This window comes from Haliotis cracherodii, unplaced genomic scaffold, assembly GCF_022045235.1.
Source record: "Haliotis cracherodii isolate W230 unplaced genomic scaffold, xgHalCrac1.p SCAF_13, whole genome shotgun sequence".
NCBI classification, from domain to species: Eukaryota; Metazoa; Mollusca; class Gastropoda; order Lepetellida; family Haliotidae; genus Haliotis; species Haliotis cracherodii.
In genome coordinates this window covers 23,749,876-23,772,153 of record NW_027266268.1, presented here as the reverse complement: position 1 = coordinate 23,772,153, position 22,278 = coordinate 23,749,876, and the positions used below count along the sequence as shown (strand labels likewise).

Here is a 22,278-nt window from a genome sequence, read left to right as displayed (position 1 = left end):
TATGCTATTTTAGTCGATATCAGCAACAAATGAAACCATTATACTGTTTGCTTTCATAAATTACAAAAAAGATAATATTGAAGAAGTATCTGACCCTAATATGATAACATCATCGTTACGGTAAATCAGGGCGATACATACAGACTATTCAGTGGAATGAAATGGCCAGGCAGCTGTAAGTCATGTCTCATGTTTGTTGAATCTAAGGCACTGATCAGCACCCTCTTCACTCGTATTATTTCTCGATCTTGTTTTTACGCCGCTTTGAACATTATTCCGGCAAAATCACGGCGTGTCTGCTTAATGTGGGAGGAGAGCCCGATGTGATGCATGTCTCAGACGTCCGATTAATAGAGATTGGTATGAAATCAGTTTCCAAGAAACACTGTAAATCATTGGCTTTAAAATCATGGGTGACATTTACATTTAAATGTTGTTAGAAACTGCACTAGGTTTCTATTTCTAACCTTAACTAGAATGCTGAATGTGACTTCCTTGGGAGCTTTATGAAATGCCACCCTGACCAAATTATCGTTTAATCATAACTGACTTTGAAGCACGCTGGAGCTGAACACTCTAACACACACACACACGCACGCACGCACGCACGCACACACGCACACACATACACATACACACATACAGAGTTCATACACATTAAAGTGTATTTTGGCATAACAAAACGAATGGTCACTCTTGACGAGGTCAATAAGCGAAAAAACAAGGACCCGAGGACCGACCCGTGAGGGGTTCTGTCCGTCAAGAGTAACTATTTGCATGATATATGATCTGTCCCTTAGATGTGGCAACCGTCAGTTTTGAAAACAACACATTCCGCTACAAAGCACGGCCAGACTTCCAGTGTTCATGATTGTATCCCAGCAGGCTGCAGTGTCGACACGTGAAGAGGTTCTTCCAGTCAATGTGACTAGATGGGTTCTTCCTGTCCTCCCGTCTACACAACACCTCGCCACAATATACACGCCACAAGGACAACTTCCGGTGAATCGAATAATTCTTTTTGGAGTCCGTATCTCCGAACACGTTGATCAAACGCTGTGCTTCCTCAGTAAGCAGCTTGTGGATTGTCCCGAAATCCTTCTCACCCTCCCGCATCAGGACCAGATGTTCCAGCGCCGACAGAAGACTGATTTCGTTCACGTTTGACTGGAAGAGACTGACATAATCCAAAGTCTCCACGAGAGTCGCTTCCGCCTTCTTCCGGTCACCCTTGGCCATGTACGCATGCGCAAGTGAGATTCTAACGTCAACGTTGGAGGGGTGACGTGGCGTGCATCGGATGATGACTTCGAGGGCTTGGTGACACGACCTGACAGCGTCATCCACAAGGCCCCTGTAACACGTATGACTACACTTCAGATGACAGTAACATGGATATATTCTAGATTGGAGAGATCCCGGGTCATACCAAAAGACGTCAAAGGATATTATTTGTTATTACCCTGCCTGGCGCTCGGGATAAAACAAGGACTGGTCGGCTCGGAGACGGTATGCTGTGTCTGAGTGGGATATCCACGCTAACTGAGGAGTGATATCTAATTTAAGTGGGCCAGCACAATAAATCCGGCACTGGTACAAGCAGCTACATTCAGACGTGTATGCATGTAGCCATATAAGTGAACTATTCTTGAACACCAAGTTAAACCCCACTAACTTCACCTGGATTTTCCAATAGACACCTATCACAATATTGTCTTGAGGATGTCGTGCATTGGAGTCTTCTAACGACATAATGTGAATCAGTCTTTACCCTATATATAGCCATAAAGACGGGAATCATAGACTTACAGTCCAAGATACGACGTCATATATCAAACAAAAACGGAATTAGTTCCTATTTGCGGCTCGTCGATAATTGATTTCGGCCGGGGGAATAGGGATAGTACATCAACGTCCTGTAAACCATCACTGCATTGAAACGTCATACTTATTTATGAGGGGCGGTCGGGTAGCCTAGTGGTTAAAGCGTCACGACGAAGACCCGGGTTCGATTCCCGACATGGGTACAATGTGTGAAGCCCATTTCTGGTGTCCCCCGCCGTGATATTGCTTGAATATTGCTAAAAGCGGCGTAAAACCATACTCAATCACTCACTTATTTATGACATCATCAATGGAATGTCACTTCACGTTTGAAATTGGGGAAATATGTAAAGTTTTTGTGAAAGAAAATAGCACATTTACAAAATATATTGTTTATAGATAAACGTTTTATCCATATGTAGTTGAAATATTTGAAGTATTGAATTTGAATATTGAATTTTATCCGAAATTGAAAATCTAGAGTAGACATATGGAAAAGGCTCATGCCACGTAGCAGCACACTAAACCATTTCGTATTTGGTCAGATTTAAAAAAATACCTATCTTAGAAAAAGTGAAATACTATTAATATAGACCGGCGGACATCCTTAATAATTTATATTCACCAATAATTCTATTTCAGCACTTCAACAGCGTAATTAGACACATGTAAATCCAATGCGCAATTACTTGAGTATCTTACTTGAGACAGTACGCGGTGCCCCTGTACCACAGTGTGAGAGCCGTGTTGAAGTCATACCAACCCAACTTCCGCCTCAGGTTGAGAGCTTCCGTCAGCAGCCGGAGAGCCTTGTCTGAAATATCAACATGTGTCACACATCCACCCACTGAATACGTCGACATACCGCACAAAGAATAGTAAAGCAATGACATATTTCTAAACACAGAAAACGGCAACAGATGTCACACTTCTATTCACCTAATACATCAACGTATGTCACACTGCTTACAAAATACGCCAGCAATACGTCTCACAGAATATGTCGACACATGTCACACTTCAGCTCATAGAATATGTCAATAATTGTCACAATTCTCACACATTACGTAAAGAAATATTACAGATATCTTCTACTCACAGAATACGCCAACACATGTACTCACAGAATACGCCAACACATGTCACACATCTACTCACAGATTACGCCAACACATATACTCACAGAATACGCCAACACATGTCACACATCTACTCACAGAGTACGCCAACACATGTCACACATCTACTCACAGATTACGCCAACACAAGTCACACATCTACTCACAGATTACGCCAACACAAGTCACACATCTACTCACAGAATACGCCAACACATGTCACACATCTACTCACAGAATACGCCAACACATGTCACACATCTACTCACAAAGTACGCCAACACATGTCGCACATCTACTCACAGAATACGCCAACACATGTCACACATCTACTCACAGAATACGCCAACACATATACTCACAGAATACGCCAACACATGTCACACATCTACTCACAGAATACGCCAACACATGTCACACATCTACTCACAGAGTACGCCAAAACATGTCACACATATACTCACAGAATACGCCAACACATGTCACACATCTACTCACAGAATACGCCAACACATGTACTCACAGAATACGCCAACATATGTCACACATCTACTCACAGAATACACAAAACATGTCACACATCTACTCACAGAATACGCCAACGCATGTCACACATCTACTCACAGAATACGCCCAAACATGTCACACATCTACTCACAGAATACGCCAACACATGTCACATATCTACTCACAGAATACGCCAACACATGTCACACATCTACTCACAGAATACGCCAACACAAGTCACACATCTACTCACAGAATACGCCAACACATGTCACATATCTACTCACAGAATACGCCAACACATGTCACATATCTACTCACAGAATACGCCAACACATGTCACATATCTACGCACAGAATACGCCAACACATGTCACATATCTACTCACAGAATACGCCAACACATGTCACATATCTACTCACAGAATACGCCAACACATGTCACACATCTACTCACAGAATACGCCAACACATGTCACATATCTACTCACAGAATACACCAACACATGTCACACATCTACTCACAGTATACACCAACACATGTCACACATCTACTCACAGAATACGCCAACACATGTCACACATGTACTCACAGAATACGCAAACACATGTCACACATCTACTCACAGAATACGCCAACACATGTCACACATCTACTCACAGAGTACGCCAACACAAGTCACACATCTACTCACAGAATACGCAAACACATGTCACACATCTACTCACAGAATACGCCAACACATGTCACACATCTACTCACAGAATTCGCCAACACAAGTCACACATGTACTCACAGAATACGCCAACACATGTCACACATCTACTCACAGAATGTGCAAACACATGTCACATATCTACTCACAGAATACACCAACACATGTCACATATCTACTCACAGATTACGCCAACACATGTCACACATCCACTCACAGAATACGCCAACACATGTCACACATCTACTCACAGAATACGCCAACACATGTACTCACAGAATACGCCAACACATGTCACATATCTACTCACAGAATACGCCAACAGATGTCACACTTCTACTCACAGAATACGCCAACACATGTCACATATCTACTCACAGAATACGCCAACACATGTCACATATCTACTCACAGAATACGCCAACACATGTCACACATCTACTCACAGAATACGCCAACACATGTCACATATCTACTCACAGAATACGCCAACACATGTCACATATCTACTCACAGAATACGCCAACACATGTACTCACAGAATACGCCAACATGTCACACATCTCCTCACAGAATACGCCAACACATGTACTCACAGAATACGCCAACACATGTCACACATCTACTCACAGAAAACCCACACACATGTCACACATGTACTCACAGAATACGCCAACAAGTCACGATTTTAGTCAACAATGACATACAATGGATCTACATTATGTCTGTTCCAGGTGCACGATGTTGTGATTCAGCTGATACGTTGCTCACGCATGATTCGAATCCCCCTGGAAGGAGGCTTGTCCTGCTCCCCTCCCCTCCCCTCCCCTACTCACCACACTCCCCCCGCCACGTGTAGTTGGCGGCGAGGTTGTTGAGGTTGGTGACGAGATAGGTCGGCAGAGTAGAGGCCAGCTTCCTCCGCTCATGGCAGGACAATTTGTAGTACACCAGCGCCTTGTCCAGCTGACACTCTGTCGACATAAACACACGTGGCTCCTCTTAACTCCAGGCTATATCCGGAGCAATTAAAATAGAGTTACATTACATCCATGTTATGGCGAGTTGATCGAAATTAGCTTAAACGTTTTATCGTTAACGTTCGGTCAATATTAATTAAAACGTGTATGCCGCTTAACGTAAAGCGAGTATGACATACTTATAAAAACCTAAGTACCACCTGGTTGTGTGGGCTAATGATGCTTTGATGTAGCCCGTGAGTATAGTTCAATTACATCTTTTCTCAAGAACAGGGGGAACGGGTGGCCTAGTCGTCTAAGGCGCCGCGATTCGCTGTGTAGAGTTGCGTCCCTTGGGCACGCCAGAAATCTATGATTGTGGGTTCGAATCCCGGTTCGCCCTGATTATGTTTCTAGGTTTGTCACCACCATACCCGTGCTCGTGGGTTTCACCGAAGTGGTAAACGTCTGAGACCTGCATCACTTCGGGCTTTCCTCCCACATTAAGCTGGCACGCCGCGATATAACTGGAATACTGTTAAAAGCGGCGTTAAACCCAACTCACTCATTCTCAAGAGCAAGGAAATCCAGAACTTTCTGTGACATTGATTCGTTTTAGGAATATAGGCTTGCTCCTGTCTGTATATACATACGCCTGTCGAAGTTGATGCCCATGGTCTGTATCATGACTGCAAGCACCGGGTGTCCCGGCATGATCTGGTGAGCCCGGGGGATAGTGCGCCGGAGTATCCTCTCAGTCTCAGGGAAGTTGCCTGTGTTATAGGACGGGCACCTCAGTAAAGTATGACCGGACCACAGGTGCATGTGCCAGTAATGGCAATGTTGATGTTATAATGCTCATGTTTCTAACAATAGTTGTAGAAGTAGAGATTATTAGCCCGTGTGTTTCCTTGTAGTTAATTGACCGCCTCCGTGGTCTTGGGGGTACAGCGTCCGCCCGGAGAGAGGAAGGTAGGGGGTTCGATCCCCGGCCGCGTCATACCAAAAGACGTTAAAAGATGGTACTTGTTGTTACCCTTTCTGGCGCTCGGCATTTAGAGGCTAAAACAAGGAGTGATTGGTTCGAAGTCTGTATACTGTGTGGGGTATTCATGTTAAACTGCGGCATGGTTTCTCAGTGGGGCGGCACTATAAAATCGCCCGACGAGTACAAGCGCGCACACACACACACACACACGTGAATGCACGTCGCTATAAAAGTGCAACAAACTTGAACGACGTTAAGCCTCATTTCACCTCACCTCACCTCACCGTGTCGTAAATATCATATATTACGAATAATGTGTTATGTGACATGCATATTTTTATTATTTCTAACAAGATATTTACCATACGGAAATTATAATCTCTTCATCATACCCTGCTATTCGTGTGTTTCAGACTATTTCACTCAAAGAAGAGGCTTTAGATTCCGTGTATGAATACAATGTGTGAGTGATCTGCCCCGTTTCTCACATAGTGCCAATGAACGCGCAGGCAGTGTGTCCACAGAGGCATGGTGACATATTGGGAAACCCCTACCCAAGCATATGGGGATCGTAAGTCATTGGCGTCTGGAGAAAGAAGTCACTGCATCTAGGTATGGAGCTTGAAAGTAGTTCCTGCTAGGTGATCTCATTTGCATATTTATCGGATAATGAGGAATGAATGAATGAAAATTGTTTTACGCCGCATCAGCAATTTTCCAGCTATTCACAGCGATGGATAATGAGGAATGAGTGATTGTTGATCCAAACGCAGTCAACAATATTTAGTTACATCTCGGCGGCCTGTGGACAAAGTCGTGTGCAATAACGAGTAATGATCCACACAGTAGGGACACGGTGACATAGCTGACCACCCGATTCACTTTGGCGGGTTTTTTTCCACAATTGTTACCATGGTGATGTCAGGATGTTGTTGTATTGATGTTGAGATAGTGTGACATTGATGTTGAGAGAAAGTGGTTTTGATGTTGAGAGAGTGTGGTGTTGATATTGATGTTGAGAGGGCTAGGTGTTGATGTTGAAAGTGTGTGGCATTGATGTTGAGAGAGCGTGATTTTCATGTTAAGAGATCGTGGTTTTGATGTTGAGAGAGTGTGACATTGATGTTGAGAGAGTGAGGTGTTTATGTTGAGAGAAAGGGGTTTTGATGTTGAGAGGCTGTGTGAGTGAGTGAGTATGGTGTTACGCCGCTTTTAGCAATATTCTAGGGACAACAGAAATGGGCTCCGTGGTTTTGATGTTGAGAGAGTGAGGTGTTTATGTTGAGAGAAAGGGGTTTTGATGTTGAGAGGTTGTGTGAGTGAGTGAGTATGGTGTTACGCCGCTTTTAGCAATATTCTAGGGACAACAGAAATGGGCTCCACACATTGTACCAATGTCTTGAATCAAACCCGGGTCTTCGGCGTGACGAGCGAACGCTTTAACCACTAGGCTACCCGACCGACCCTGAGAGGCTGTGGCATTGATATTGAGAGGAAGTGGTTTTGATGTTGAGAGAGTATGGTTTTGATGTTATGCGAGCATGGCTTTGATGTTGAGAGAGCGTGGTGTTGATGTTGAGAGAGCGTGGTGTTGATGTTGAAAGAGCATGGTGTTGATGTTGAGAGAGCGTGGTGTTGATGTTGAGAGAGCGTGGTGTTGATGTTGAGAGAGCATGGTGTTGATGTTGAAAGAGCGTGGTGTTGATGTTGAAAGAACGTGGTGTTGATGTTGAGAGAGCGTGGTTTTAATGTTGAGAGGGTGTAAGTGTTGATGTTTCTAGTATGGTGTTGATGTTGCGAGAGTATGGTGTTGAGATTGAAAGAGTGGTGTTAAGGTCAAGCTGTCCGGTATGGTTGTCCAGGTGGTGTTGCGTTGATATTGATGTTGTTATATTGATGTTCGCATATGATTTGTTGTAGCATCAATTTAAGATGTCCTTGTGTTGATGTTGATGTGTTCAGATATAGGTGGTTGTTTAAATATTCAGGAGTTGAGATGGGAGATGTAGAAGTTGCGATGTAGACATGGTGTTAATGGTAAGATTGTGTGCTGTTTATGCGGAAATATCATGTAGTATTTATCGAGATCACATGGACCAATCAGATCTCATCATTTTGACATGGAGGTGTGACAATGACGCTAATATGTTGCCCTATTGGTATTGGGAGATATTTTGGTGTTGATGTTGAGATATTGTAGTGTTGAAGTTAAGATATTTTGGTGTGGGTGTTCAGTTGTTGAGCCGTTGGTGACGTCGTGATGTTGTTGTATGACGTACCTAAGTAGCTGTTGACGATTGCAAGATGAGACTGAATCTGAATCCGATGAGGTTCGACCCTCTCATTAAGTTCAGCGGGGACAGGCGTCTCCAGTGCCTCGGTCAGATGCCTAATGGTAACAATAATCTCATATATACATGATGATACGAAAACTCTTACACTTCTCATTTAAGTTGTGCAAATAGAGCAACACGGCTCTGTAGCTCACATGATTGATGAAGAAATAGGTTCATGACACTTCAATAGTTCAAGACAAATTGGTGCAATGAATTCTAGGAAAAAGAAGAAATACATTACTTTTGTAACACCGTTACCGACAACTATGTTTACTGCAAATGATGATCCCATGAACAAGTTTATATTCACAAATAGTCATTACCAGTATTACAAAGTTTCAGCTTTCTGTGGCTTATAGTTCTTTAGAAAAACATAAATTTATATTTCTTAACAAACGAACCAATAAGAAATCACAATTTTAACAAGGCATAAGGCACCTGGGAGCACGGGTGGCCCAGTCGTCTAAGGCGCCGCGATTCTCTGTGTAGAGTTGCGTCCTTTGGGCATGCCAGAAACTTATGATTGTGGGTCTGAATCCCTGTTCGCCCCGATTATGTTTCTAGATTTGTCAGCACCATACCCGTGCTCGTGCGTTTCACCAAAGCGGTAAACGTCTGAGACCTGCATCACTTCGGGCTTTCCTCCCACAGCTGACACGCCGTGATATAACTGGAATACTGTTAAAAACGGGTTAAACCCAACTCACTCACTCACTCATCCATAAGGCACCTGCATGCCAACATCCGTTTCATCAGTCAAGCGTTATCAGATCCTTTACCTTGCCTCATGGCCGAAGCGATGGGTGTTTTGGCTTTGACCGAACAAGGGGTCATTGAGAAATGGGTTAAAAGGGCGGCCCACAGTCCGTTCACGTAGTTGTTCTGTTCTAACCTACGTCACTATTTTCACCGACATCACAAGGCGTAGGATGGTGAAACTGTGCCAGTACCAGCCCGCCGACAGCTTTTCAAGGCAACCATATGCCACAACATGTTTACCTTTGTGTTACACGACGTCCTTTGACGTACGCAGTAACTGATTTGTTTAGACACTAATCACAATCCTAAACACGTTTCGTGTTAAACCCCCGTTTAAGTCCGGATAAGAATAGGGCTTCAGCAACGCATGCTATCCGAAAAAGGTGACTATGCTTGTCGTAAGCAGCGACTAATTGGATCGGTTTGAGTATGGTCAGGTTTGAGTATGGTCAGGTTTGAGTATGGTCAGGTTTGAGTAAGATCAGGTTTGAGTATGGTCAGGTTTGAGTATGGTCAGGTTTGAGTATGTCAGGTTTGAGTATGGTCAGCTTTGAGTATGGTCAGGTTTGAGTATGGTCAGGTTTGAGTATGGTCAGGTTTGAGTATAGTCAGGTTTGAGTATGTCAGGTTTGAGTATGGTCAGCTTTGAGTATGGTCAGGTTTGAGTATGGTCAGGTTTGAGTATGATCAGGTTTGAGTATGGTCAGGTTTGAGTATGGTAAGAATGGTATCTGTGGAAGCTGCAGAACTTACCTTTTGGCTACTTTATTATTCCCCAGCCGCACGTGCATCCATCCAAGTCTGCGCATGAGCACAACGCGATGATAATCGTCCTCTCCCACGGTCAATTTCTGTAATGCATTCGTCACCAAAGAAACTGCAGAAGGAAGTTGGTCACCTGTCGCGGAGAAACAAATGTATGACATTAAATGCCAGCATAATTTCATGAGCAATGAACTTCAGTCAGAAAATGCGATACACTCTTCATTACGGAATCCAAGGCAAACTCATACCAACGATTTTCGGAACACAGGATCGGAGAGACACTTATGCGAAAACAATCTGATTAAAATCAGATGGTTCACTCCGATACAAAACCTCTGTGGTTTCAGATTGAGGACCCCGTGCAGAACCGGCTTTGAATTGGTCTATAGCAACGCATCAGTGTCGCAAGAGGCGATTTAAGGGATCGGATGGTCAGCCTCCCTGACTTGGTTGATGTATGTCATCGTAACCATTTGCGTATATTGGTGCTCAATCACTGTATTTATCGATTATTTACAGACGTTAATCAGCTGGAATATTGCAGAGTGTGGCGTTAAAGAACAAACAAACAAATACGACCTGAGGAATAAACAAACTCTTAATCTAAATTAAGGATGAATAGGTTCTTGCGACCAACAAACTATTATGGCACTTAGATAGCAACATTATTACACGTGAGTGTGACTGCTTGTACTGGGCTGACAAGTGCTTGTTTCACCCCCTCAGTGCTTAATGTTAGGCAGGGTTACAACGAGCAGCATATTTTGGTATGACGCTGCCAGGGATCAAACCACGGACCTTCCACTCTCCAGGCAGACGCCCTTTCCACTAGACCACGGAGGCGGTCAGGGAATTCCAATTCTCCTCAGAACACATCTTTTGTCTGGACACTCAGCTTGTCAGGTCCAGCGAACAATTATTCTGTTTGTTTTGAACACACATGGGACAACATGTAAAATTTCCATTATTTCTGAAACAACGTTTTCGAAACAGATCCAAGGGTGGGTGAGTCTGGATTTATGCAACATTAAATATTTCAGCCATAGGGGATACCGGAAATGGGCGCCACATCGAACCCATGTTGGGAATCGAACCCGTACCTTTAGCGTAACTAGTGAAGGCCTTATCTTCCCCATAACCCTGTCACTCTGCGGTTTAACGGCTCACCTCTTTGTTCGATGAGTGACACGGCCGTGAAGCCCTGTAAAACAGCTTGCTCTCTCGGAGTGCCGAATTTATAGGCTGCCTCGGCCATCTGACTATAGAAGTTGACAGCCTTCTCAGGACACACTGCGGACATCGTACACTCCTCAAGGTCAATGACCTGTAGGAAAAGGTCAAGGTCATGTAAGTGGGCTAGTCAGTGTAATGTGAAAAGAATAATATACTTTAGACCTTTGGCTTGATGAGCTTATTTTAACACCGCTTTTATAATTTTCATTATGCACGGTGCGGGGCACCACATATGGGCGTTACATATTGTACCTACAGAAGGAATCGAACCCGGACTATCGGCTACACCACTGCCATATCAGTGAAGCCCAAGAGAATGTATATATTTCTGACATACACCCTTTCATGGATACCCATCTGATCACCATAGTAAGTGCATGTTGTTTTTAGGACCCGTGAAGATCCGAGGTAGAATAGGTCTTCAGCAACCCATACTTGCCGTAAAAGGCGATCATGCTTGTCGTAAAAGGCGACTAACGGGATCGGGTGGTCAGGCTCGCTGACTTGGTTGATACATGTCATCGATCCCAATTGCGTGGATCGATGCTCATGATATCAATCACTGGATTGTCTGGTCCAGACTCGATTATTTTACAGACCGCCGTTACATAGCTGGAATATTTGCTGAGTGCGGCGTTAAACAACAAACAAAACAGAAAAAGCATGTTGTTTTACACCACTGTCAGCAATATTCCATCTACATGTATGTAACGGTGATCTGTGCCAGACAATAAATGGTGGGGTACGATGAAACACAATAAGCCAGGTCACACACCGTGACATCCTCCCCCCATCAGCCGGCTCTTATAACAAACATATGCTAATAAAGCACCTATATTCTGAACCGGATTCCATCAAAATCTCCCCTATTATGAAATAAGACTGTTAATAAAGACACCAACCTTCAAATAAACTTTGAACGTGTCCTCCCCATGGGTATTCACAGCCTGAGTCAGAGTCATTTCAAAAGACCGGAAGTTGTCATGAGCAAACCCGAGTGCTCTCCCCTTTGTTTTCACAGAAGCATCACAACGCATGAGCAACAACATCTGCCCAAGGAAATCCACTATCAACTTCCGGTGTGAATCGTGATGAGGCACATCTGCAGTTTTAGTTGATACAAAGGCCCGGATGAAAGGATCGATCCTCATTTGCCGCAGGTTTGGATCAAAGTCAAGTATGGTGTGTTCCCGCAAGGGTAAAGCTGTCTGTAGTTTGAAGTTAGTGACGTCGCCCTTTCCAAGACGTCTGGTGGCTTTTTTGACGCCAAAATGTCCTTGAAGACCACAAAGAGTGATTGTGTCAGCTTTAAGCTCTGGAGCCAGACGACCAAACTGTTCTTCAAGAGCATTAACAATGCACCCACCAGGGGTGGGGTACTTGCTGAACACATCCAGAGCCTTCCTGGGGTCTTCAAGAGCTCTAGCAACATCGTCTGGTGTAAGGACTGAGGGGTAGAGTTGTAAAATGGTGCAAATTCTGAGGATTAGTCCTGGGCGATGGCAGCACCGTCTGACGATATTGTACAGTGGGGCAAGAGTCCTACATCGAGAGCGCACTGGGTCTAACAAGGCCACACATTCTCGCTCACTCATTGGCAATAGTTTGTGTGAGATTGCTTCATGGCGGTTGGAAAGGCTGACGCTGACCCGTGACGTCACAATCACGCTTACACCTGCGTGCGCATCCAGAACGTCATTTACAAAGAGACTGAACATCCGAATGATAGCTTCGTTGGCGTACACATCTTCGAAGTTCGTGAACAGAAGAATGAGACCTACGCCGGCAAAATTTCTGATTAGGTCACCAATTTTTAATTTAACCTTGAACTCGGATGGACCCAGAAGTGTGGTGTTCAGTTCAAGAACATCAGCCAATCGCTTGAGAAAATCTGACCACGTGGTCACTCCAAGACATCGGACTGTCACGTGATTCAGAGCATCGCCACACGTGTTGAGTTGAGTCCCTTTTAAGCATTCGATGACCTTTACAGACGAAATCAAATACGTTAAGAATATATAAATACTTTGTGGGCCATCCATGTACCAGATACATCTAACTGAACCATGTACACATATTAAACCACATCTAAGGCTTGTCCATATACTTCTTTGTTTTTAAGCCCATAGTCAGCAATATTCTAGCTATATAACGACGTCTTTGAAGAATCGAATCAAACCACACAAAACGTGGCTGACAGAATGAACGCCCTCGCAGAATAAGGACACACGTTCCGCTTAGACCAATAGAGGATCTCATGTGCTAGGCACCTATTATAAATGGGTTCCATAGTGGCGCTGGTCTCTGTCACTGAAGTAATATTAAAGAAGGATAATTTTTTTTCTCTTATAAACGCCGGTTTTAAAATTGGCTAATAATTCGATATACATTTGTAGGTTTTATAGATGACCTGGTAAGCTAAATGTAAACTTGAGACAAAATTATCCAAAAGTCCTCTCTCCTTGTCCAAAGGGAACCGCGTTTGATCTGGATCTCCCTATATAACTTGTTCAATTAAACATTGGTGTTATAGACATTTTGATAAGGAGTAGAGGGAAAACAATTATTAATTTTGAGTCAAGTTTACAATGTGGTAAACAGTTATAACACAACTGCAGAACCAGGCAGAAGCTGGGTATATTTTTGACAATAGTGTTGAGCAGGTTATAACAATGAGCGGAAGATGCCACTTGAATGTGCAACAATTAAGGAAGAGATTAAGAACAATGAATGTCTCGTATAACACTTCATCATCTGACATGGACATCCGGTCACGTGATCATGGAGAAAGTGGGTGAGTGAATTTGGTCTAACTCCGCTTTTATTGAGTGAGTGAGTGAGTTGGGTTTAATGCCGCTTTTAACAGTATTCTATTTATATCACGGCGTGTCAGCTTAAATGTGAGCGGAAAGCCCGAAATGATGCAGGTCTCAGACGTTTACCACTTCGGTGAAACCCACGAGCACGGGTATGGTGCTGACAAACCTAGAAACATAATCGGGGCAAACTGGGATTCGAACTCACAGTCAAAGATTTCTGGCGTGCCCAAGGGACGCAACTCTACACATCGAATCTAGGCGACTGGGCCGACCGTGCGCCCCTCCGCTTTTAGCAGTGTTTCAGTTAATCACACCACGGCGCGTCACTTGGATGTGGGAGGAAAGCCCGAAGTGATGCAGGGCGTAGGCGTTTACCACTTTGGGGAAACCCACGAGCATGGGTGTGTCCAGGAGAAAGTACTCGGCTGTCTCTATAAGGTTGTCGTAACTATTGTCTATTGAGGTGTGTACCGAGTGAGTGAGTGAGTATGGTTTAAGCCACTTTTAGTAATATTCCTGCAATGTCACGGCGGGAGACACCAGCAATGGGCTGCTTGCATTGTACCTATATGGGGAATCGAACTCGGGTCTTCGACGTGACGAGCGAACGCTTTAACCACTAGGCTACCCCACCGCCCCTGTACCGTTATGACACCTGGGTGAATTAGAATCACTCATCACACCATACGTTCCTGGGTGCGGTTATACAGAGCGAACTTAGCGCTAAGGTGATTGTAACCCCCATACCTTAACATAGACTTACGACAGTCGTAGCGCTGAGGTTGTTTTGTACAACGGCACCCTGGGCCCGTTCCACAAAGCGGTCGTTCGCTACGACTGTCGTAAGTCTATGGTCGCTTTGTGAAACAGGGCCCTGAGGTTGCATCAGTAATCATCCATGGACACTAGTGGTGATGGTGAGGCTTGACATTATCAGACGCCCCCTGTCCTCGCCAGACTATGATCATTTGATCGATATTATGAATATTTCTGAGTTTTTTTACACGATTTAAAGAATACTCAACGTATCCAACGTATTTGACTTACATCCTCAATAAATACAGTGATTTGATGTATGTGTATTGTGAACATAAAATATTCACCTGTAAAAAATATTTGCCGAAAAACATGTTCTTCTATTTCTAGCATTGACTTAGTGTGGAAGTATTACAATATATATGCAATACACGAAAGCAGAACATGGCTCCAAAATGACTGACAAATACACGCTGTTCAAAACAAGATCTTCTGATTGGTTAGTGCAGTCTATATCATGTCGGGAGTTTGATATATCCGTCAGAGCTGTGGAGCTATAGTTCCGTTATATCGTTCAGAACTGTGGAGCTATAGTTCCGTTATATCGTTCAGAACTGTGGAGCTGTAGTTCCTTTATATCGGTCAGAACTGCGGAGCCATAGTTCCATTATATCGGTCAGAACTGTGGAGCTTTAGTTCCGTTATATCGGTCAGAACTGCGGAGCTATAGTTCCGTTATATCGGTCAGAACTGTGGAGCCATAGTTCCGTTATATCGGTCAGAACTGCGGAGCTATAGTTCCGTTATATCGGTCAGAACTGCGGAGCCATAGTTCCGTTATATCGGTCAGAACTGCGGAGCTATAGTTCCGTTATATCGGTCAGAACTGCGGAGCCATAGTTCCGTTATATCGGTCAGAACTGTGGAGCTATAGTTCCGTTATATCGGTCAGAACTGCGGAGCTATAGTTCCGTTATATCGGTCAGAACTGCGGAGCTATAGTTCCGTTATATCGGTCAGAAAAGCGGAGCTATAGTTCCGTTATATCGGTCAGAACTGTAGCTATATGTCAGTTATATCGGTCAGAACTGCGGAGCTATATATAAATTATATCGGTCAGAACTTTGAAGCTATATTTCCGTTATATCGGTCAGAACTGCGGAGCTATATATCAGTTATATGACAGTGTTTCAGTTTAATGGTGGAGAAATAAGCCAAGCGTGGCACAGGCCATGGGCGTTTACCACTGACAACATCCATGAGACCATGTTGATGACAGACCAATAATCATAATCGTGGCAAATCATGGAATGGAACCCGTGATAATCGGATCCTGATCCGACTAAGGGACGCAAATCTGCCTATCACCTTACGGTTTGCAGAAAGTACTGCTCCATAACCTCAAAAGGGCCAGTTGTCTCACCTGTTTGGCAAAATGGGTTTTACCAGCAAATATTTCCCCATACAAAACCACAAGACGATGTCTGCGGTGGTATAGATCGTTCAGAATTGTCTCCCCCTGTCGTCCTCTCTCACCGCCAGGTGGTCGGAAGCTACAAACGTGAGTCTGTGACATGTCGTGTAGCTGCTGATAAGCTACTGCCATCTCGTCCAACACTGAAACACATAACACAATATACCTGTCATCAGAAACAATGTACTTGAGACTCACGCTTTATGTATTGTACTGGGTGCCGTTTTACAAAGCGATCTTAGTGCTAATGTGATCGTAACTCCCATACCTTAACATAGAATTACGACAGTCGTAGAGCTAAGTTTTTGCGTACAACCGCACCCTGAAGGTGATCTTATGTATGCAGTTTAGCAATCATAGCAATATCACGGCGAGAAATGGGTATTGTTATAAGGTAAAAGTGCAATAAGAAAAATTTAAAAAACTACATTTCATACAAAATGGCAGTTCAAAATGGCAGTTCAAAATGGCAGTCCAAAATGGCGAATACCTTGTCGATAGCTTCGCGAAATTAAGGGATGAGGTTAGGGAATAGATCAACGATGACACCAGTCACTGAGCGGTAATGGATCAGCCGATCAGGACGAAAACAACGTGGAATTATATTTTCTTAACAAACCAAAACGGTATGTCAGCAACAGAGACAGGCTCGAACACCTTAAAAAGATAGTTGTTAAACGAGTAGTGGACTTTGCGGTCTTCAGCTCGGTCGCCTCCAGATGTCCATTCTCTGCAGTGACTGAAAATAACTGGCCACATGTTGGTCGTAGCGAGGATATTCCTGAACGATCATGCAGTCTCTGATAATCAATGTATGCTAAAACGCTAAGTTCAAGATTAAAGGGTTTAAATGATCAGGCAGAACGCTTCTGTATGTATTCGTGCTGGGGAATTCCCAGGGGATCCCCCATGAATATGGAGTTGTCCGTCAGTGTTAACGTCATTTCTCGAACACGGTCTCGTAAAAACACGTATGACGTCAAATTGTGTTCTTCATACACTTTATGAACGTCATGTGACCGGTCATGTGACCGACCCCTGGTCCCACGGCAATGCCGTATATTGTGTAAACTTCACAATAAAAAATATGTCTTGTTCAACCCCGAACTCAGCAATAAATCAAGGCAGTCAGCAAATAGTCTGACAATCCAATGATTGATATCATGAGCATCTACGCAATTGGGATATGATGACGTGCATCAACCAAGTAAGCGAGCCTTACCATTCGATCCCATTAGTCGAATCATCCAAGACCTATTCTAACCCGGATCTTCCCGGGGGGCCGCCTATGTTAGGAAATAACCATATGTGGCTGCACAGCATTAAACAGAAAGTTACATCAAACCTCGCCTCTTCTACAGCCTGCAGCAGCCGCAGCCATGACGTCAACAAGTAACCATGACTGCTGATCTCGACATCCTGCTCTATGACCCACACATTGTTTAACAGCAATTCTATGACCTATGTCACACACTGTATGCACCATCTCGGCGCCGACGGTGCAGCATGGAACAGCGACGTGCATTTAGAAAACAGTACTCAGTCATCGGGGAAATTGGGCTCATTTTTCTTATTCCAAGGAAATGTTTCCGAATATAATTGATCTATTTGCAACCATCTGCTGCACGTGTGCATAAATGTGTGTGTCCGATGCGTTGTTTATGTGAAAGACAAATTATTGATTGTACACGAAGCTCTCTAGCATGAATACTTTTGATATTTCTCTAAAGCATTTCTACATATCACACGTAATGCATTTCTGGTGTCCTCCGGCGTGATATTGCTGGAATATTGCTAAAGCGGCGTAAAACCATACTCACTCACACGTAATGCAATACCGTAAATTTTCAAACATGTTACAAAAGTTTATAGCATATGGCGATCTGCTTGACTCGTGAATAGTTGGCTTCCTGAACACCTGACCTCTACAACCGTGATATCCTTCTAACGCAGATCAGACGAAATATAATGTGTTATCAGGGATATCCTCAAGTGTTCTAGAACATGGAAACGAATACCGAAACTGACGTTTTTAAATATCGGTCTTTCCTTTCCAGAATCTTGATGTCAATCAAAACTTGAACATTCACTATAGACACGCATTCTTTCGTATGATAAAGTCAACACAAAATACGATGTTTACTCTTTACATTCAACCAATAAAGAAACTATGCATTTGGTGTTTTAGTCAAACGGAGTGGTGGATTTGACAGGGGGAGTGAGTGAGTGAGTATGGCTTTACGCTGCTTTTAGCAATATTCCAGCAATATCACGACGGGGGACACCAGAAATGGGCTTCACACATTATACCCATGTCGGGAATCGAACCCGTGTCTTCGGTGAACGAACGAACGCTTTAACCACTAGGCTACCCTACCGCCCCTTGACAGAGGGAGGTTTCAAGTATATAGCATCATGTCATAAAGGGAAACATTTAGATTTAGACCACGTGGACAAGCATTGTTTAGTTTTGTTAAACTCGTCATGTTCCCTTGGTCACTGTATTTGTTTTTGCTTGTTTGTTGTTTAACGGGACTCGCGACAATGGATCTGTATGACGTCTGCCTGAATTTTGAGCAACAATTCACAATTTCAGAGGGGTTTGTGTATAATGCACTGATTTCTGTCGTTGATGATTGTGTGACACGTGACTTTGGTTGTCAAGGCGACATAGGAAGGTGCCGCTGTACACGAATGCAATGAACAGTTGGTGATTACGATGGGATCAATGTCTATGTGTTGAGTGACTGTCTTTCATTTACTCGAATTATTGCACATCCCTTGCAAATATGTAGCTTCCTCAGTCAACACTATTAGAACACTTGTCACGTGAGTGATTGAATTTTTTTTGCATTTCGTTCGTGAAAGCTGTCATCCTGTTTTCGCAAAGGGGAATGTATAGACGGCAATTACGAGCATGTAAGTCTCGATCAACAATGGGCTGTAAATCTAACGTTGACATAACCTCCACGAAGCCGGCATATTTTAGCTGAGGACAATGTGGTCACATGAGATACTCAGACTCATATAACGGCACCTGTGACCCCGGCGTTCCCGGCGTCCCCGACGTCCTCCCGCTCTGCCGACAAACTACCACACCTCACCACACCACGACACTTGTCATACCACCAGACCACAACCCTGTCACATCACCAGACTACAGCCCTGTCACATCACCACACCACAGCCCTGTCACATCACCAGACCAAAGGCCTGTCACATCACCAGACCACAACCCTGTCACATCACCAGACTACAACCCGGTCACATCACCACACTACAACCCTGTCACATCACCAGACGACAACCCTGTCACATCACCACACCACAACTCTGTCACATCACCAGACGACAACCCTGTCACATCACCACACTACAACCCTGTCACATCACCAGACCACACCCCTGTCACATCACCAGACCACAACCCTGTCACATCACCAGACCACAACACTTGTCACATCACCACACCACAACCCTGTCACATCACCAGACCACAACCCAGTCACATCACCACACCACAACCCGGTCACATCACCAGACCACACCCCTGTCACATCACCAGACCACACCCCTGTCACATCACCAGACGACAACCCTGTCACATCACCAGACCACAACCCTGTCATATCACCAGACCACAACACTTGTCACATCACCACACCACAACCCTGTCACATCACCAGACCACAACCCAGTCACATCACCACACCACAACCCTGTCACATCACCAGACCACAGCCCTGTCACATCACCACACCACAACCCTGTCACATCACCAGACCACACCCCTGTCACATCACCAGACCACACCCCTGTCACATCACCACACCACAACCCTGTCACATCACCAGACCACAGCCCTGTCACATCACCACACCACAGCCCTGTCACATCACCAGATGACAACCCTGTCACATCACCAGACCACACCCCTGTCACATCACCACACCACAACTCTGTCACATCACCAGACCACACCCCTGTCACATCACCACACCACAACTCTGTCACATCACCAGACCACACCCCTGTCACATCACCACACCACAACTCTGTCACATCACCAGACCACACCCCTGTCACATCACCACACCACAACTCTGTCACATCACCAGACCACACCCCTGTCACATCACCAGACCACAACACTTGTCACATCACCAGACCACAACCTAACATGCACAGGTTGTAGCACCTTCAACGTGATTTCTCAGAAATGACGTCACTCAAATGCCATTTGCCCCCGTCTGGTAGGCAGGATGCGAAGACAAGTCAATGCCATTCTATTCAATTATACACATATTTTACGATTCAGTTTTGTGTATTGGAGAGAATATCACTCTCAAAAGTGGATCAGTATATAAAATGAATATCGTATGTATTTCCCCGAAACAAACAGTTTTCTCAAACTTGGTCTTGAAAGTAACAGAACAGAACAGAAATCATACGCAGTGGAAGGATTCAAATTATTTGATTTAAAATAAAAAAAAGGGCTCCAATAGCTACCATTACATTTGGGAAAAGTTGTTATATATTCTATAAACATCACCTTCTTAATACATGTGGTTTGTCACAGACATAATCAAACATATAAGTCGAAGACAAATGTTTTCTTTTGTAGTGAGGGAGTAGGGAGGTTGGAGTAGTAGTAGTAGTAGTAGTAGTAGTAGCAGCAGCAGCAGCAGTGATAGGATATTATGTGGAGTATCGTTCCATTGAAGGTATATTGTTTCTGTCCCAACACTTAACAGTAGCACTCGAATTAACTGCGACTTATGTACAGTGAGTGATCGGGTTATGGGCAACTGAACAAAGAACGAGGGCCGGTTAAGGTACAGCAGAGAGCAAATACCGATATATCGGTATATGGTCTCTGGGTACAGTGAAGATGTCATACACAGAAAAAGAATGGTACTACCTTCCTCCAGTAATGCAGGGAGGTGCAGCGACCAGCGTCCTCTCTCCACTAATGCAGGGAGGTGCAGGGAACAGCGTCTTCTCTCATCCAGTAATGCAGGGAGGTGCAGCGACCAGCGTCCTCTCTCCTCCAGTAATGCAGGGAGGTGCAGGGAATAGCGTTACTCACTCTTCCACAAGCAGGGCGAGGTAACAGCTTCTTACACTGATTGTACCACTCGGTTTCAAGTGTCGTATGTTGTGTTCCGCTTTGGTCACCACGTGGGGTGCTACAGTCTTTATCCATGGACAGCAAAGGAATTCGTGTGTCGATGTATTGGTATGCATCACATGACATGAGCGGGAAAGCCTATTATCGATTTAGGGGTGATTCACAGGGGAAACCAGAATACTGAAATACGACCAGGACATAAGTGCGAACGGAGGCAGGTAGCCGCTGACTCACGATCTGGTGGTGTTGGATATTGTACTGAATTTTAAACGCATACAGGCCTATATGGAGCTGACGACACCAGTGCTGCTGAGTACCATCCTCGGTTATCCAGTGTAATATATCTCAATTCTACGATGATAAATGCTCAGGACACATTCGCTCTCACAGTTTAGGTTTGAACCGGATTCGAACGACACTCGAAATAGCTGTCCACTAAATAACACCCGTCAGAGAGAGAAGTTTGTGTTTTGCTTGTGATGCGAAAAATTTACAAGGTGGCTTCACTTCCGTTTGTTTGTTTGTTTGTTGTTTAACGCCGCACTTAGCAATATTGCAGCTATATGACGGCGGTCTGTAAATAATCGATTCAAATCCAGTGGATGATATCATGAGCTTCGATCAACGCAATTGGGATACGGTGACATCCATCAAACAGGCCAGCGAGCCTGACCACCCGATCCCGTTAGTCGCCTCTTACGACAAGCATAATCGCGACTATATGCTTGTCGCAAGAGGCGACTAACGGGATCGGGTGGTCAGGCTCGCTGACTTGGTTGATGCATGTCATCGTATCCCAATTGCGTTGATCGATGCTCATGATGTCAATCAATGGATTGTCTGGTCCAGACTCGATTATTTACAGGCCGCCGTCATACAGCTGAAATATTGCT

The 22,278-nt window shown here is 44.3% G+C and overlaps 2 protein-coding genes across 2 annotated transcripts; one reads left to right on the top strand and one right to left on the bottom strand.

Moving 5' to 3' along the window:
- On the bottom strand, positions 1-21,422 carry LOC139459092 (uncharacterized). The gene is made up of 10 exons (XM_071240537.1): positions 21,176-21,422; positions 16,204-16,397; positions 12,108-13,190; positions 11,140-11,296; positions 9,961-10,105; positions 8,392-8,501; positions 5,778-5,897; positions 5,002-5,139; positions 2,527-2,638; positions 1-1,354 (listed from the first exon to the last, which is right to left on the bottom strand). Exons 2-10 carry the CDS (start codon positions 16,384-16,386, stop codon positions 838-840), a joined length of 2,565 nt encoding a protein of 854 aa, XP_071096638.1. The 5' UTR covers positions 16,387-16,397; positions 21,176-21,422; the 3' UTR covers positions 1-837.
- LOC139458538 (mucin-1-like) lies at positions 19,263-20,449 on the top strand. The gene is made up of 2 exons (XM_071239969.1): positions 19,263-19,782; positions 19,941-20,449. The coding sequence occupies exons 1-2, from the start codon at positions 19,263-19,265 to the stop codon at positions 20,447-20,449; spliced, it is 1,029 nt and encodes a 342-aa protein (XP_071096070.1).
- Positions 21,423-22,278: the final 856 nt, after the last annotated feature.

Coding starts and splice junctions, on each gene's coding strand:
- LOC139458538 (XM_071239969.1), top strand. CDS start 19,263: ATGAGATACTCAGACTCATATAACGGCACCTGTGACCCCGGCGTTCCC. Junction 19,783..19,940: donor CATCACCACACCACAACCCG/GTCACATCACCA, acceptor TCACATCACCAG/ACCACAACCCAGTCACATCA.
- LOC139459092 (XM_071240537.1), bottom strand. CDS start 16,386: ATGGCAGTAGCTTATCAGCAGCTACACGACATGTCACAGACTCACGTT. Junction 11,297..12,107: donor CGTTCAAAGTTTATTTGAAG/GTTGGTGTCTTT, acceptor CTTTTCCTACAG/GTCATTGACCTTGAGGAGTG. Junction 8,502..9,960: donor AATAATAAAGTAGCCAAAAG/GTAAGTTCTGCA, acceptor TGTTACCATTAG/GCATCTGACCGAGGCACTGG.